This window comes from Dendrobium catenatum, unplaced genomic scaffold, assembly GCF_001605985.2.
Source record: "Dendrobium catenatum unplaced genomic scaffold, ASM160598v2 original_scaffold_194949, whole genome shotgun sequence".
NCBI classification, from domain to species: Eukaryota; Viridiplantae; Streptophyta; class Magnoliopsida; order Asparagales; family Orchidaceae; genus Dendrobium; species Dendrobium catenatum.
Genome location: NW_021513367.1, coordinates 239,934 through 258,211, shown reverse-complemented (window position 1 = coordinate 258,211; position 18,278 = coordinate 239,934). Strand labels below are relative to the sequence as shown.

General features: G+C 35.8%; 1 protein-coding gene across 3 annotated transcripts in view; it reads right to left on the bottom strand.

The window, feature by feature from the left end:
• LOC110114021 (RNA polymerase I termination factor) overlaps positions 1-18,278 on the bottom strand; it is a 33,778-nt gene that overhangs the window by 13,952 nt on the left and 1,548 nt on the right. For all 3 annotated transcript variants that reach the window (XM_020846768.2, XM_020846769.2, XM_020846770.2), the window contains one exon: positions 5,905-5,992. In XM_020846768.2, coding sequence (XP_020702427.1) covers positions 5,905-5,992 — 88 coding nt within the window. The remainder of the gene's footprint in view (positions 1-5,904; positions 5,993-18,278) is intronic.

Here is an 18,278-nt window from a genome sequence, read left to right as displayed (position 1 = left end):
TATACAAGTGCTTCTAGAAATCATTTGAAAGATTTATGGATCATTGACTCAGAAGCCACAAATCGCATGATACACTCCACTACCCACTTCATTAACTATACTCTTTGCCCAACTACTAAGAAAATCATCATTGTTAATAGTTCTCTAACCATGGTAGCAGGCCAAGGAGACATATTCTTATCTCCCTCTCTCACTCTAAAAAATATGTTCCACGTACCTCAATTATCAACAAATATATCTTCATGCAAAAACTTACCAGTGACCATAATTGTCAAGTCCTATTTAATCCTACTTATAGCCTATCTCAAGACTAAGGATCGCGGAAGAAGATTGGACTTGCTAAGAAGAGAGATTGACTGTACTACCTAGAATAGCTAAACAAATCTAATAGTATCAATAATGATTATTCTGTGTTATCCCTATTTAATAAAAATATATACTATTTGGCTTCATCATTTTAGGTTAGGACATCCATCTTTTAATATGTTAAAAAATATGTTTCCAAAACTTTTTTATAAGTACAAAAATGAAAATTTTCATTGTGAAACCTATGAATTAGCCAAACATAAACGAGTTTCTTTTCCAAACAAAAATGAGACATATGATACGCCCTTCTATTTTATTCTTAGTGATATTTGAGAACCCTAAAAAATTCCTAACATCTCTAGAGCCCGATAGTTTATATCCTTCATTGATGACTGCACTCGAGTCTCTTGAATCTTTTTCTGCAAAAATCAATATGATATTAGCCCTATCCTCCTCAATTTTCACACCATGATCCTGAACTAAAATGAGGTAAAAATAATAATAAAAAAATTGCTCCAACAATGCTAGAGATTACTTTAATCAAAACATATCCTCCTACTTTCAAAAATCTTCTTATGTTCACACCCCACAACAAAACGGGGTTGCAGAAAGAAAAAATGATCACCTTCTGGCAGGGATGTAAATTTGAGGGGACGGGTCGGGTTCAGGTTGAACTCGAAACTGACCCGGCACTATTTGGGTCAATCCGAACCCCACCTATTTTTGCAAACGGGTCGGTTTTCCGAACCCGAACCCTACCCGCTTCGGGTCCGGGTCAACCCGACCCGACCCGAATGACCTGGTGCCAACAAAAAGCGCTAGTTTTTTTGTCTAAAAACGGATCAATATCTAATTTTCGGGCCAATCTCGGGTTGCCGGGTCAAAAATGGTATTCCGGGTCAAAAACAGATCAATTTCGTGTCAACGAGTTAACCCGAACATGACCCGATTTTTGAAACAGGTCGAATTGTTGAACCCGAACCTGACCCATTTCGGGGTCGGGTTAACCCAAACCCGAAATTTTCAGGCCAGGTTCAGGTCGGGTTCAATATTGACACCCTAACTTCTAGCCTTCACCTGTGTATTCCTATTCCACCAAAATGTACCCAAATCCTATTGGGAGGAAGCCCTTCAAACTGTCACATATCTCATAAACCGACTACCTTCAAAAACCTTAGGACTGAAAAATACCAATAAATATTCTACCCTTCTTTTTTCCCGAATTTTGAACCCATAATAATCTTATATCCAGAATCTTTAGTGCACTGCCTATGTTCACACTCACAGTCAAAATAGATGAAAATTAGATCCAAGAGCACTCAAATATTTCTTTTTGGGATATTTATCCACCCAGAAAGGATATAAGGGTTTTCATCCCTCCACCAAGAAAATCTCGTATATGTCGATATTATTTTTTATGAACAAAATTCTATTTTATCAAACCTCATCTTCAGAGGGAGACTGAAACTGAGAAAGATGAGAAAACTGAGATTACTCCTCTTAACCTACCAACTCCAACCCACCCACCTAAGATTGAGGACAAAGCTATTTTTCATAACAAGAGGCTTGGGAATACATATTCCAGATGTAAAAATCCAAACTATGCCCCAAAACATATCCAAGAATCTAAACAAACTCCTCAAATTGAGGTAAACACAAGAAAACCTCCATTGTAACCCACAACCAACTTTGTATCCTTTCATAATTTCTCACATTCACACAAAAATTTCTTGGTTACACTAAATGATATTCATATTCCTAATAATATTCCTGAGGCCTTATCAGATGATAATTGGAAAAGTGTTATGAACAATGAAATACATACCCTGGAGAAGAATAATACCTGGGAGATCACCTACCTACCAGTAGGGAAAAAACAAGTCGACTGCAAATGGGTATTCTCTATGAAATACAAAGCTGATGATATACTGGAAAGGTATAAGGCAAGACTCATGTGAAATGGGTATAAGACATACGGCATCGACTACCAAGAAACTTTTGCAACTGTGGCGAAGATGAAAACCGTTAGAATCTTACCCGCACTAGCAGCTAATTATAATTGACATCGGGGACAATTGAGTGTCAAAAATGCATTACTACACAGGGACTTGGAGGAAGAGATTTATGGAGATTCCACCAGAATTCAAGGAAAAATCTGGAGGGGACAAGGTGTGTAGGTTAAGAAAGTCTCTATAAGGGCTAAAACAGTCACCTAAAGCTTGGTTTGGAAGATTCTCAAAAATTATACTTCTTAATGATCATCAATAGAGTCAAGGGGACCATATATTATTCTTCAAACACTCAAACTCAAGGAAAGTCACAAAATTATTAGTTTATGTGGATAATATAATCTTGACTAAGAATGATGAAAAGGAGAAGGTGATTCAAAGGAAATGTCTTACGAGAGAATTTGAGATCAAAGAACTTGGTAAATTAAAATATTTCATTGGAATTAAAGCAATCCACTCCAATAGAGATTTTTCATTTCACAACAAAAATACATCTATGATCTTCTTAAAGAAACAAATAAACAAGCTTGTAAATCAGTATCAACACCAGTAAAACCAAAACTCAAATTAGAGGAAGCTAAGGAAGATCCATAAGTAGATAAGGGAACTTACAAAAGATTTGTGAGGAAATTGATCTATCTTTTGCACACCATATCAGATATAGCATTTGTTGTAAGTATGGTCAATAGTTCATGAAAAATCCAAAACAGACTCATATGCAAGCTGTAGATAGAATACTACACTATGTTAAGGGGAAAACGGGAAAAGAGATTCTCTTTAGAAGAGACTGTGGAATAACCCCAGAAGCATAAACTGATACAGATCATGCAGTATCACTAGTAGATAGGCGATCTGCCTCAGAATACTACACATTTATTGGAGGAAAAGTTGTTAAATAGAGAAGCAAGAAACATAATGTGGTGGAAAGATCTAGTGCAGAAGCAGAATACAGAGCTATGACCTTAGGAATATGTGAGCTACTATGGATCAAGATGATTCTAAAAGACTTAAGGATCAAGTAGAAAGAACCCATGAAGCTACATTATGAAAACAAATCAACAATCAACATAGCTCATAGTCCAGCTTAGCATGACAGGACCAAACATAGAAATGAATACATTTTATAAAGGAAAAATTAGACAGTGGTTTTATATGTATCTATCATATCTCATCAAAAGACCAGCTTGCAGATATTTATACCAAGGGACTTGATAACTCAACCTTTTGGAGACTGATTACTAGACTAGAAATGACATATTTATATTTCCCAACTTAAGGGAGAGTGTTAAATCTTAGTCATCCCTCAGTAGATTGATCCCACGGCTAAGATGGGGATCCATGGGAAGCTCACCTAGATCACGCCGATCTCTTTACATAGTTAGGTGGTTGATTTAGGAAGGATTATATTATGGCAATGATGTAACCTAAGGCTCTGATACCAAATTGATGCAATAAAAAAATAAATATTGCAAACTCAAGACTTCCTTTCCTTAAAACATAAACTAGCACAAATAGAATAAAACAATACTATTATAAAACAGACACACCTTACAACTTCAAATAAAAAGAGCACAAAACCTTATAATTTAAAATAAAATAAGGCGCAATGACACCTTACAACTACTAAAAGTTTTGAGAAGAAAGATACAGGTGGAATGGGAACCATAGAGAGAAGAAGTAGATAGAAGTCCGAGATGAAGTTTTCAAAGCTAGGGAGGTAGAGGAAAGTAGCTCGCAAGTAATATAAACCCACAAGTTTCACTTTTCAAATATTCTTCACAATCTCTCTCTCTCCTTCACAAAGGAATTCAACACCAATTTATAAGAGAAAGAAGGGGGAATAACATTCAACAGTTAACATAATTGTGCCACCAAAAACAGCCAATAGGAGCCTATGAAGACAGCCCATTTAATGAGGATTTAATGCACTTAGTATAGGAAAACAACAAAGTGGAAACTGAACAACCACCATGGGAAGACAAAACATACATATTAGAAGACCAAACAGTCACATGAGAAGACCAAACAGCCACCAAAAACCCCTCCAAATCAGCCCCCACCTTGATTGCATCAATTCTCCCATGGTGGAAAAAATCTCATCCCCTGATGAGAATGCCTTACAACTTCCATGATGTTCTGAATGCGCTATTTCTAATGGGAGATGTTCCTCTTGAATAGGAACTTTGGCTTGTTGATTGATTTGACTTATATATATATATATATAAAGGGAAAGGAAAACTCACACGACAAGCTAAAGCTCTATTACCAACTTGATGTAATTTAAAAAAATACTATGATTGCAAACTAAAAGACTTCCTTTCAATAAACAAGCAAACACAACAATAAAACAGAATACAACAACGCTTACAACTTCTAATAAAAAAGGACATAACAACACCATACGACTAATCAAAGCTTTGAGAATAAAGATACAATTGGAATGGGAACCGTGGACAGAAGAAGATAGAAGTTTGAGACAAAGTTTCAGAAGATAGGGGTAGAAAAAAATAGCTTCCAAGTTAAATAACCCATAGGTTTTAGTTTCCAATTATTCTTCACAATCTCTCTCCATTCTCAAAGGAATTCAGCCCCAATTTATAGGAGAAAGAAGGGGAATAACATTCAATAGTTCACATAATTGTGCCATCAAACACAACCACTATCAAGACAGCCCATTTAATGAGTTAATGCACTTAGTATAGGACAATAGCAAGGTGGAAACCGAACAACCACCATGGGAAGACAAAACAACCATATTGGAAAACCAAACAGCCACATGGGAAGACCGAACCACCACCAAAAATCCCTCCAAATCAGCCCCTACCTTGACTGCATCCGGCAATAAAGCAGCATTCTGTAATTGATTTATTTCTTTACTAGAGAATAAAGATTTTGTATAAATCTATAAATAGGGATATATTTGTGCAATAAAGTTAAACTTTTTTCCTATCAAAACTCTGAATACAACAAGAAGAAAGTTTGTTTGACTTTTTAATCTTGTTTTATGATAGTTAAATAAACCTAACCAATTTGTTCCGCTCAGTGAGAATGTATACAGAAATAATCAGTTTAAACTCTCATCAAAATCGGTCAATTCGGTTTTTTAACACTCGCCCCTAAAAATTTCAATAAACCCTCCACAGTAGAAGATAGCCGCATCATCAAAAGAGCAAAGTGATATGAGATTAAGTAATGCCATTCAGGACTTAGTGACTTACCACCAGTAATAATGCTTAAACTTTTAAAAACTGCCATTGTCCAACTCTGTGATGAGCTAGTTTTAAACCAGCCATAAACCATGTTACAACAAAACTAGGAATTGCAAACATTGTCATATAAAAGAGAAATGCCTAAACTATAAGTTAATTTCATTAATTAGTAGGTAGAATAATATTACTCAGTTGATTAAAAGAGAGATCAGTTTAAACAATTTATTTTAGAAGTGCAGCATTTACACTAATACATTCATATCACAAGCAATAAGTAATCCCAGATGGCAAGCACAAAAACAACAATGTCAAAAAAGTTAAATAAATCAAGCATAGAAAGGCCCCTCAAGTTGAGTTCGCTAACAAGCATCAGGGCTTACCAATGACTTTCCAGCAACCTTTGACTTCTCTTCTATAATCACGACTATGAAGAACCTTACGCAAACCCTGTTCTCCCAATTGATTGGCCTATAAAGATAATAAAAAACCCAAAACACAGAGCTCTAAGACTTTCGGAAAGACACTTCAATATCTGAACAACATGTCAAAAACAAAGAAAGGACCAAAAGAAAGCCGTGCATACAAGGAGAAAGTCTTATAAATTGCATTTATAAGTCAACATGCTTACAAAATAGACCTCAATACTTTTGATAACATTTAATATTGAATATCTGATGTGTTGCTCAAAGTTTATTATCTTCATCTAAAATATGAAATCTTTGAGTTGTATCAATCTTTTGCATTTATTAACAAAAAAAAGAAAAAGAAGAGGTGAAGAATAATTTCACTCTTTTCAAATGCTTAAACTCTCGGTACAACAAATAGGACTAAGAAAGCAACTAAAGGAAAAAAGCTTAAGAAGTAGAAAGCACGCTAAACACACCAAAGTAGGAAGCAAAATAACAGGATATAGAAATAGCTATCCATGAATATACAGTGCAAATATTAAAAACATTAAAATAGAAACATAGCGATCTATGGACACCAAATAATGATCAACCGCTGCAGTCAACAATGGCTGTCAAATGCAAAACACCTGGGAAGGCAATATTAATGACCAAATTAATTTCATAATTCCATGATAAAGAGACCGCTAAGACTAGATTTTACTCCTAGTTTCCTACACGCCCCTTCAAACTGCATGATTCAACTTGACAATTTTAATATTTTGAAGATTTTTAAACAGAATGTCTCAATTTGAAAATATAATTGAGTATAAAGGAGAGAAACTATCCCATTATCAACCTTTACCTTGATAAAATGACTATCAACTTTGGCATGCTTCTTTGATCATGATAAACTAAGTTTTTACCGATAGATATCAGAGCTTGATTATCATATAATAATTTAAATGGTTCATTTTTAATGGATAAATAGTTCTTCGAGAAGCCTTTCCAACCACATTATTTCACAAATTCTATAGGCCAGAACCCCAAATTTTGCCCGAACACTGATTCTAACAAGTTGCTTTTTATTCCCACATAACACTATATCACCCCATATGAATTACAATATACTAAAATGGGTATACAATCAATAATGGATCCAACCCAATAAACACTAATGAAACAAGAATTTTTTTTAAAGATTTTCCAGAAGAATAATCCCCCTATCCTAGCCATTTTTAAGTGCCGAAGAATCTGATACGCTGCATCCATATGTTTTTAAGTAGATTAGTTCATTTGTTAATTAACCATGCTTAAAGAAAAGCAAATCTCAGATCTAGTTGAAAGTGGTAAATGAATTTGCCAACAACAATTTTGATCCTGACCTTTGCCCGTAGGAGAACTATATTTATTTACAATTTTTACATAAGGGTTCATAGGAGCTCTGTTTAAAATTGCGCAATAAGAGGCGCGCCTCTGCGCAATTTGACCCAAAACCGCCTCGAGGCTTACGCAATTCCTCTCCTGGCAGAGGTGTACGCCTCACTTGGACTGAGGCGCGCCTCAGAGGCGCAATTGCGCAATTCTGGCTGAGGCGTACGCCTCAAATATATGCTCAGTACCGCTCAGTATGTGCTCGGTACCGCTCAGTATATGCTTGGTATAGCTAGGTATTTGCTCGGTACTGCTAGGTACATGCTTGGTACCGCTCAGTACCGCTAGGTACATGCTCGGTACTGCTAAGGAACATGCTCGGTACCACTCGGTATCTTCCCATAAAAATAACTTACGAACTTCAAAAACAAATAGAACTTCAAAATTACTCTTACAATAAAATTTTGTACCCCTTGGACCCCGCCAGGGGGCAGCGCCCCCTTGGACCCCCAGCAGTCCGGCATATTGTTCTATTCATCATCTTTAGTAATAGTTGTTAGTGTTAGTCTACTTCTTCATGAGTGCATGCTTTGATTGGAAGACATTGGACTCTATAGGAGAGGAGGAAGGGGTGAGAAGATTCCCTTGAAGACCCATTTAGTGATGGGACATGATTGGATTATATATGTTCCTTCTTAATTGTACTTTGGGAGTTTTGATAGACTAATATTTTGTGGTTTTGTACTTTGGGACATGATTTTATTGCATCTATTTTCTTACTTTCCCCTAATTTTAACTGTCATTTAGATGTTTTTATTGTATGATAGAATCTTACTATTTTTTACTTGCTAAAACCCTTAAATTCTCATTTACGCAATTCTTCGTCGGTGAGGCTTACGCCTTACACCGCCTCGATGCTTACGCCTCGCCTCACGGACGAAAAACGCCTCAAGGCTTATTTACGCAATTTTAAACCTTGCATAGGAGTATCTATTGGTTTGCATCCCAACATTCACTTTTTCTTACAAAAAGATCAAGAATATACAAGTGTAGAGAGAGCACAAAGAAATAGTAATCCCCTTGTGAAATCAAGCTAACTTTATTTTCTAGAGAGGATAGGAAGTTGGCAGGACTTTAATTTCAATATTTTTAGCTAAGAAATGCTTCAAACTAGTCATATCTTTAGTGAAATCTCATATAAAGCCAATATCATCCAAATATACAATTAGGATAGCTGACCTTCAATCAGAAAACCTTTTCATAAATAATCTGTGGTAAGCTTGACATTGAATATGTCAGTACGTAATTTTTAACAACTAATGTGTATCCGCCAAACCAACCTCTTAGAAAATATTTTAAGCCCCTTTCCTTTGAGCATCTTCCCTAGTTTGCATTTGCATGTGATGGGAAAATTCGCGGTCATTTTGAGGGTTTTATTGTATATATATATATTGTTATATGTTCTTTCTAATGGAACTTCCTAACAAATTTGTCATTTTTATTTTCTATAAGTGTCTATCATTTTTGTGTTTCTTTATATGATTTTTAAGGAAGTATCTTAATTTGCATTCATAGTGTTTAATTAAGATGGGGGAAGGTATTTTCTATAAATTAATACTCAACATGGCTTAGGTGGAAGTTCGATACGGATTTGGGCGGGAGTCAAAATGTTTAGCGTGGGAATGGGTCTTGGACTCCTCTAGGTCGAGTACTAGACTGCAGGCTGCCTCTAACGTGTCTATTCCTCTCGTGAAAAGCTCAGTTCGGAGATCTTCCCTAAGACCAGCTCTAAACATAGACAGGATTTGGGTAGGGGTAGCAGATTCTTCACCATTGCAATGGATCAGGAAATCGTCGAATGCGGAGATGTAATCTTTAACGGGCTAGCTTCCCTAAGTCAACCTATTCCATTTATCTAGGAGCTTGGGGTAGTAGGATGGGGGAAGGTATTTTCTCCTAAGCTCTTGCTTCATAGTTCTCTAATCGGTGATACGGTGTTCGCCTCGAGCCTCACGCATATTTTCCAAATTGGTCCAGTACAGGTTGGCTCGACCAGTGAGTTTCATTTCAGCGAACCTAACCTTCCTAGCTTCCGAAATGTTGTACCATTTGAAATAACTATCCATCGTTTTGAGCCAATCTAAGAAAACTTGAGGGTCAAGGGTTCCATCGTATGTCGGGGCATCGATTCTAATGTTCTTAAGTAACTGAGCATCATTATCTCTCCAAGGGGCCTCATTTCCTAAGGTATCTTGATTGGGCCTAGGGTTATGACGGCATTGATCTCGTTGTAGTTCATGATCGATCTTGGTATCATCACCATAAGGTGACTGCGGCCTAGAAGGGGTGTAAATGGCGGGGTTTCCTATGCGCTCTATGTTATCCAGTCGATTACTTGTTTGGCGCCTAAAGTCTGCTAAGTCCGTCTGGGTGTTGCGGATTTGTTGAATAACAGTTCCCAATTGACCCACTATGAGGTCTAGAGTTGAATGGATATGTTCCGGATCCATGGGTGGAGGTTAGGGGTTGCTAGGGGAAGTACCGGGGTGGAGGACAGCACTTAAACAGTAGGGTAAAATGCTCCTAAGGCCTCCATATGATGCTGAAATGTTGGGGACAGCAACCTACCACAAGGACCTAAGTTGTCTAAGTGTTATGGTTGGGTTTTAAAGTGTGGACAGAAATATAACACTTGCCTAGACTCAAATAAAAGTGCTGGAATTTTCTGGACAGCAAGTTTTATGGTTTGGGCTAAGCAACCTAATCAATTACAGGTGTTGTAGTGACAAAGACAGCACTTAAACAATGAATTAGGCTTGCTTACAATGATGAAATCATGCAGAAATTTTCTGGACAGCAAAGTAAAACAGGGAATTTAAATTAACTAAGCAACGGTATGCATGCAACGAATGTCACAAATGGCTAACTAGACTCCTAGGAACTTCTAGCACCAGTAAAGCATGCTAGCCATGCTCTGATACCAAAATGATGTGATGCAAGCTTGGAGATACACAAGATTATAAAAGAGAACTTACTAATAGTTTAACCGTTATAAAATCATGCATCCATTCAAAGTTGGTTACAAGAGTTCTCTGTATTCCACTTGCTTAGGCAAAGGATTGCATGGAAATTAACCAAAACAATTTAATCAAATACAAAGTGGGAAGTAATGTTAAAAGCTCATAGCATGAATCCAAAGATTAATAATAACGAGTTGTTCACCTTGAAGACCTAATCTCTTTCCTATGAATCTAGGTTGAGCGGAGGAAGATTGTCCACGGTAGAAATGAGGTCGCCACGAGAAGGGAGGAGCCAAGGAACGTCGTTGTTGGGAAGGTCCTCGGAGGTGGAGATGGCACGGAAGGATGACCGTTGATGATCCACTCGTAGTCTGAAAATTGGTCGTCGACGGCGTCCACAAGGGAGGATTCGATTCAAATAATCTTTGATGGTGTCGTCAAAGCCAAATCCACGTCGAAGAAAGGAGATCGAAGGACGTGGATGGATCCGTAGATGTCGTATTCGAGTCCGTAATCAATGGCGGGATCCGCCATGCAACATTGGCTTGTGGATGAGAGATCACGACAAGAAAATCCAAAAGGGGAGGGGGTCGGCAGGCTTTGAGGCTTGGGTTGAGAGGGGGCGACTAGGTTAGAAAAATACTTAGGGAAGTTTTAATAAATCTGAAGTTAATTTCAGATTTAAGTGGTTTTGGAGGGAGTAATTTGAATTTCAATTTCAAAATTAATAAGGGTGGGGGGTTAATTTGGCAATAGAAGGAATTTGCCCATGAATGGGGCCAGCGGCATAAAGAGGAGAGGGGAGAAGGGTTTTGTGTAGAAAACTGAAATCAATTTCAATTTTAAGTGAAATTGGAGGGAAGTTTTCTTGAAATTAATTTTGGATTTCAAAATAGGGAGGAGGGGTTAATTGGGCATTTAATGGGAAGCCCAATGAGGAGGGGCCGACGGCATCAAGGAGGTGGGGAGAAGTTTGGGAGAGGAGAGGGGGTTTCCAAATTGTGCTGATGACTAGGAAAGAAATTCTAATGAATCCAATTCAATTTGATTTAAATTGAATCCAAAAAAATTAAAACTTTCCTAATTTGGAAAGAATTTGAATTTTGAAATTCAAATTTCAAAGAAGGCTAGGGGAGAGAGGGGTGGCGGGTGGATGGGGGAGAGGCCGGCAGCAAAGTGGCCGGCTGGTGGAGATAGGGTGGCCGGGTTGGGGCTCCAAGGGCGGCGGCAACAGAGGGGCTCGGGTTTCTCTAATGCTTGAGTTGGATTGTTGTTTTGTATGGTGGAGAAGGTGGGAGAATAGAGATCACAAGCCTCATGACTCCTCCAATAGAACTCACACAGAGATTTAGGAGAATTGAACTCACCAAGAGATCAAGGAAATATGAACTCACAAAGTGAACACAAAGAGAAGAATTTCATTTTCAATAATCAATAATCCTCATACAAGATACAATAGTCATATATATAGGCTCTACATGACAACTAATACAAAAGACTAACATGCCCCTTGGGCTACAAAAGCTATCAACTACCCATAAGAGCAAAAATGAAAAAATTGAAAAAAAAAATACATAATACATGAAATGCTAATACAAATAGGCATCAATAGTAAAGGCTCTCCATCATGGCCATCGATCTCCTTTGTCGTCTCTGATAAACGCGCCGAAATCTCCTGTCGATGTCCCCATCAATAAGTGTCTATGCTCCTCAAGTAGGTTTGGATATGAGTTCTAAATTAAATTTTTGAAATAACATAGAAGAATTAATATAAAAGATACATCTTAAAGAAAGAGTTTTTATCGGAGGAGATTTAAATGGACATGTTGGTGAGAGGTTTATGATTTTAAAAGCATTCATCGTGGTCATGGGTTTGAACGACAAATGAATGTGGCAAGACCATATTAAATTTTTGTTTAGCTTATGATTTTTTAATTGCTAATACATTATTTAAGAAAATGAATGAGCATCACATCACTTATAAAAATGAATATAATACAACTTAATTTGACTATTTTCTTATAGATCGTTTAGATTGCAAACATTGTAAAGTTATTCCGAGTGAAAATTTATGTATCCAACATCGATTATTAGTTTTAGACTTTAAGATAAAATGTCATAAAATAAAAAAATAAAATAAAACAATATTTTAGGATTAGATGGGGTTATTTAAATAATATTAATAAAAATATTTTTGAGAGTAAGATTTTAGATCTTAAAATTTTGTCTGTGCATAAGGATGCTAATGTTATGTGGAAAAAAGTTGATAGTAATATTAAGAATATTACAAATGATGTGCTTGAAGTATCAAAGGAAAAAGCTACTAATAGCAAAAATAGTTGGTGGTGGAATTCAAATGTGCAAGAAAACATTAAAAATACGAAGATTTGTTATAAAAATTGGTTTAATTTTAAAAATTCTAATAATTGAGAAATATATAAAGAGGCACGTAAGGAATCTAAGAAAGCAATTTGCGATGCAAAGATCATAGCTTTAGTGATTTATATAATATATTAGATACTAAGGAGGGTGAAAGATATATGTATAAGTTAGCCAAGCAAAGAAATAGGAGTAGTAAGGATTTAGTTCAAATGAAGTGTATTAAGAATGAAGATCAAAAAATACTTTTCTTAGAAGATAATATTCAATAAAGGTGGATGAGATATTTTGCTACACTTTTTAATGAAGATTGTGAAAATAAGATTGATTGTAGTGACCATAGCACCCTAAATGAAAATAAAGATTTATTTTTATATCGGCTTATTAGTAAAATCGAAGTTAGAGAGGTTTTAAAGAAAATGAAGGATGGAAAACCTGTTGGACCTGATGATATTCCAATAGCGGTGTGAAAATGCTTAGGAGATGAAGGAATTTATTGGCTTACTAAACTTTTTAATACTATTTTGAAGACTAAAAAGATGTTAGATGAGTGGAGAATGAGTGTGTTAATTCTTATTTTTAAGAATAAATGTGATGCACAAGATTGTGCAGATTATAGAGGAATTAAGTTAATGTTTCATACTTTAAAACTATGGGAGCGAGTTATGGAGCATGGGTTGCGGTGTGATACTAATGTTTCTCAAAATCAATTTGGATTCATGTCAGGTAGGTCGACTATGGAAGCCATACATTTATTAAGAGATTTGATGGAGAAATATAGAGAAAATAAGGAGGATCAACATATGATATTTGTTGATTTAGAAAAAGCATAAGATAAAGTTCCAATATAAGTGTTATGAAGAGTTCTTGAAAAGAAAGACGTTAATAACGTTTATATTCAAATCATTAAAGATATGTATGTAAGAGCTATTACTTGTGTTCAAACACAAGGTGGTTTGAGCAAGTATTTCCCTATTTCGATTGGGTTACATCAAGGATCAGCCTTAAACCCATATCTTTTTGTTTTAGTCATGGATATTCTCACTAAACATTTGCAAGAGGATGTACCTTAGTGTATGCTTTTTGCTAATGATATTTTCTTATTGATAAGACTAGAGAAGGAGTCGAAGTTAAACTTGAATTATGGAGGTCAACCTTAGAGTATAAAGGTTTTCACTTGAGTAGATCTAAAACGAAATATATGGAGTGTAATTTTAGTAGTTATAGACCTAGTGAGAGGATTGTGACTTTGGGTGATCAAGTCATTAATAAGAGTACACATTTTAGATATCTTGGATCTATTGTTCAGAGTGATGGTGAAATAGATGGGGATAATATCAGCAGAATTCAAGTTGGATGGTTGAAGTGGAGGAATGCATCGGGCTTGTTGTGTGATAGAAAAGCACCCCTCAAACTTAAAGGAAAATTCTATAAGATGGTAGTGAGGCTTGCAATGCTTTATCGTGCCGAATGTTAGCCATTAAAAGAGAAGCATAATACTAAGTTAAGTGTGACAGAGATGAGGATGCTCAGGTGGATGAGTGGCTTTACCCTTAGAGATAGGATACGAAATGAGCATATACGTGAAAAGGTTGGAGTAGCTCCAGTAGAAGATAAGATTAGAGAGAGTCGCCTTAGATAGTTTGGTCACATAAAACGGCGGCCTGGCGATGACCCGGTTAGGAGAGTAGAGGTATTAGATTTGACTTGTGTTAAGAAAGGTAGGGGTAGACCTAAAAAGACTTGGTTAGAAAATATTAGGAATGACCTTTCTTTATTAGATTTAAACGAGAATTTGACTTTTAAATGGACACAATGGAGAAAAAGGATTCATATAGCCGACCCCACTAGTAGTATAAAGCTGTTCGCTTTTGTGTTAAGCTTCATTTTTAAATTTGATTCATATTTAATATAAACTTTAATTCACATTATAAACTTATAATCTTACTGTTAAAATGCATTTAGTAATTTATATCATATATTTTAGATGTAATACAAATACCTTAAATCTATAAAATTTCACATTACAAATTTGGATATATATATAATAATAATATATTCTTAAATATATATATAATAGTCATATATATCACTCAAATTAGTTCATTTAAATAATTAATAATTTAAAAAATATAAAAATTCATTACTATTCTAAATCAATTAGGAATTTCTGTATAATAAAATTAATATGTACCATAGTAATGAACTTAGTAACTTCAATATAGTTATTTAGTCCAACATACTTGCAAGAATTCTCTTTAGTATTTGTTTCTATAGCTTTTTTTAGGTCGTAACATGTTAAGAGTCATATGAAAAGTGGTGGGTCAGATGTGAGCATGCTTGTTGGTACTTCTTTCATCAAAACTTAATCAAAAAAGTTTCATCTTATTAAAAGTTTATATATATATAATATAATATATATATATATATATATATTATAATATATGATATATACATAAGTTAAATCACTTTATTAAATATTTTAATCAATAAATTTAATTTAAAATGGATTCAACTTAACCGGCGGTATCTTTCGGAAAGCTGGAAAACAAGCGTTCGCCAAAGTTACCTAGTCGAACCAACGGGTCCATCCTCAGTTGCTTGACCAGCGTCCCAATTGCTAAATCAGTTTTTGGATTTGAAAGAACCTGTTCAACCAATTGAACTGACAGTAGCTAACCGATTTTAAAACAATGATTACAAGTAGCTAGCAGGACCAAATGTTTTTAAAAATTGTGTATTCGGGATTGAGGCTTTTCATTCTGAGCGCGAATGCGGGTAAGCCTCAAGGCGTTTTTGAGGCATAAGCCTCAAATCAAAAAGATTGCAGTAAAACATTAAAATGATAAAATTTTTTAATATAAAGAGTGAAATAAATATAAAACAAAAAAAAGCTAAGATATGAAGTGAATCAAAAATATCTCAATAATAAGACAACATATAATAGTTCAACTCAAAATTCTATCTTTCCAAAATCCCAGTATTCTTTTCTATTAACATATAATTTCCAATTTCTAAAAATAAATAACAATGACATATCCACATAAGAACTCATAAATCATCAACACTGTTCATCACTTAATGGCGTTCTTTCATTTGAATCACATATATGAATTGAACTGCTCGTCCTCCACCTTCCCTTAACCTCTCCTAGTAGAGTCAATGTCGCGCATTTACTCTTAAGATTTCTATAAGTTTTAAGTATCAGTATAATATAGCGTGAGGCGTAAGCCTCATGACAGTGAGGCGAGGCGGGCCCCAACCAAGTTGAGGCGCAAGCCTCATAACAAAAACTCGAGGCGTAAGCATCGAGGCGTTTTTTACTGGAATTGCGCAAAGGCGGGCCTCAAGGCGAGCCTCATATTGCGCAATTTTAAACTACTTTTTGCCCACAAGGAATGAAAGAGGCACGAAACTGACTTTTGATTCATCAAAAGAACTATAAGAGTAAGAGGAATTTGATTGTATGAAGGAATAAAGCAGAATTAAGATCTACTGAGAAGAGAAGAAAGGTGTAAAGGACTTAGAGTGCCGACATCTTGCATATTTTTTATCCATAATATTAAGTTGTTGTATTCATACATTGCATCTTCTTGAACATTAATAAAAGTTTTTCCTTTAAGTTTCTTTCTATTTGACGAGTCATTCATGAGATTATTAAGTCAAATCAAGCTAGTAAAGCGCAAAATAAAAACATGAGGAACTCATCCCGTATCCTTGAATGTATTCAAAGAGGGGTAAATTAATTGGTTAAGAAATTAGTATGATCTCGATCCCAGGGTCAACTCTAAAAGCAACTAAATTACTCCCTATAAGAAAGGCCCAAGGGAAAAGATCTATATGAGGGCTGAGAACCAAGAGGAACAATCTATGCGTAATGAAGTCGTCTTTTTATCTTAGCTGAGTAACTTATATTAGCTTACCTGAGTAACTTATATAAGTTAAAAAGATTCTATGAATCTCAGTAACAAACCAAAAAAATTAAAAATTTTGAAACATTATAGTCATCATACTCACTTGCCCCTTCTTTCTCTTGCCTTTCAGGGGAATCGTATAAATCACCCACAAGGCCAATCAAGCCTTCAGAAACAACTACAAGGAATTAATCATATGAGAAATACAAAGTCTAGACCTTAAAGATGATTACCTCCTTTACGACAAGATCCACATGAGCAGAGTGCAAGCCCATATCAATTGATGTGCTCCCCGCAAAAACTCTAGTTTGAGAAAATGCAAGGTCCATCTCAGGCCACAGCGAGTAAGGAAATCAACAAAAATCTTTGCCCTGAAAGGTGACCCAATACGTGCCAAGATTCACAATGACTAGAGTGCGAGTGTCTTCAAGATGGAAGTCCAGATGACTACCTCCACAATGACTCAAGCACGGCGAAAGGTGAGGCCCATCTAAAGTGATGGCAAGTGAGTTGATGAATGAAAAGCCTAGCATGGGAAGGCGGGGCCCATCTAAAGCAAAAGTAAGGCAAAGAACAAAAAGCTTTGCCCTGAAAGGTGAGTCCCTAAATTGTGATAAGATCTTAAATAATTAGAGTGAGAGTCTGTCTTTACAAGTGAGTCTAGATGGGTACCACCATAATAACTCAAATATAAAGAAAGGCGAGGCCTATCTAAGACGACAACAAGTTAGGCGATAAACAAAAAGCTTAGCCCTAGAAGGCTGCTCACCCCTTTACATCAAAATCAATGAATAGAATACAACTGTCTTCAAGCTGGCGAGTTAAGATGGTTATTCTTGCGAAGACTTAAGTCTAGCAAAAGGCAAGGTCCATCTAAGGTGGCATCATTATAAACTTCCCACACAAGAAATAGCGAAGTTAAAAGTTATAGTATTATTTCTAAAAACTACAAGTGAAAATATGAGTCGATGGTCACTCGCCCAACATTCAAACAAAAGAGACACATATATGACAATAAAAAAGTAAATAACGAGTAAGCACATTTTTCATTCATTTATCCCAAAAAATTATATTTCATGTTTTCTATTACAAACTAAAAATAATAATTTAATGGGCAAAATTATTCATTGGCAGCCTTGGCTCCATCGCTCTCATCCTACAAGAATATTTAAATCAAAGCATAAAAATTATCTTTATCTTCAAATATATTGTCAAGTTCCTAGCAAATGACTAATTTTTGCAGATAATTCTCGATGCCTTCATCATATTTCACACTGAGTAAATTGAGGCACTGCTGCAAATCAAAGAAGGTTGCCCATTGATCCACCTTCAAGATGGACTCTTGGCATGTTGGGCGGGCTCTTCGGCATTTCCCTTTGCCAACTCTTCAATCTCCTTCCAAGCGACCTTCTTCATTAACTCACATTTTGTAAACTGAATTTTCCTCTCATTTGATTGGTGAAGGTTGAAGTCCTCACAAAGGGATGCCTTCACTTGTTGGGTATCATCCTCTAGTTGGGCAACTTGTTTGGCCTGCTTCATATGCTTGCGGGCCAGCGAGTAGCAACTTCACGAGGTCATATTACAATCACCCATGACGACAAAGTCCAACTCCAAGGTAGAAACAACATCAAACATATCTTCTACACCAACAACTAACAACAACATCTTTGAAAGCCTA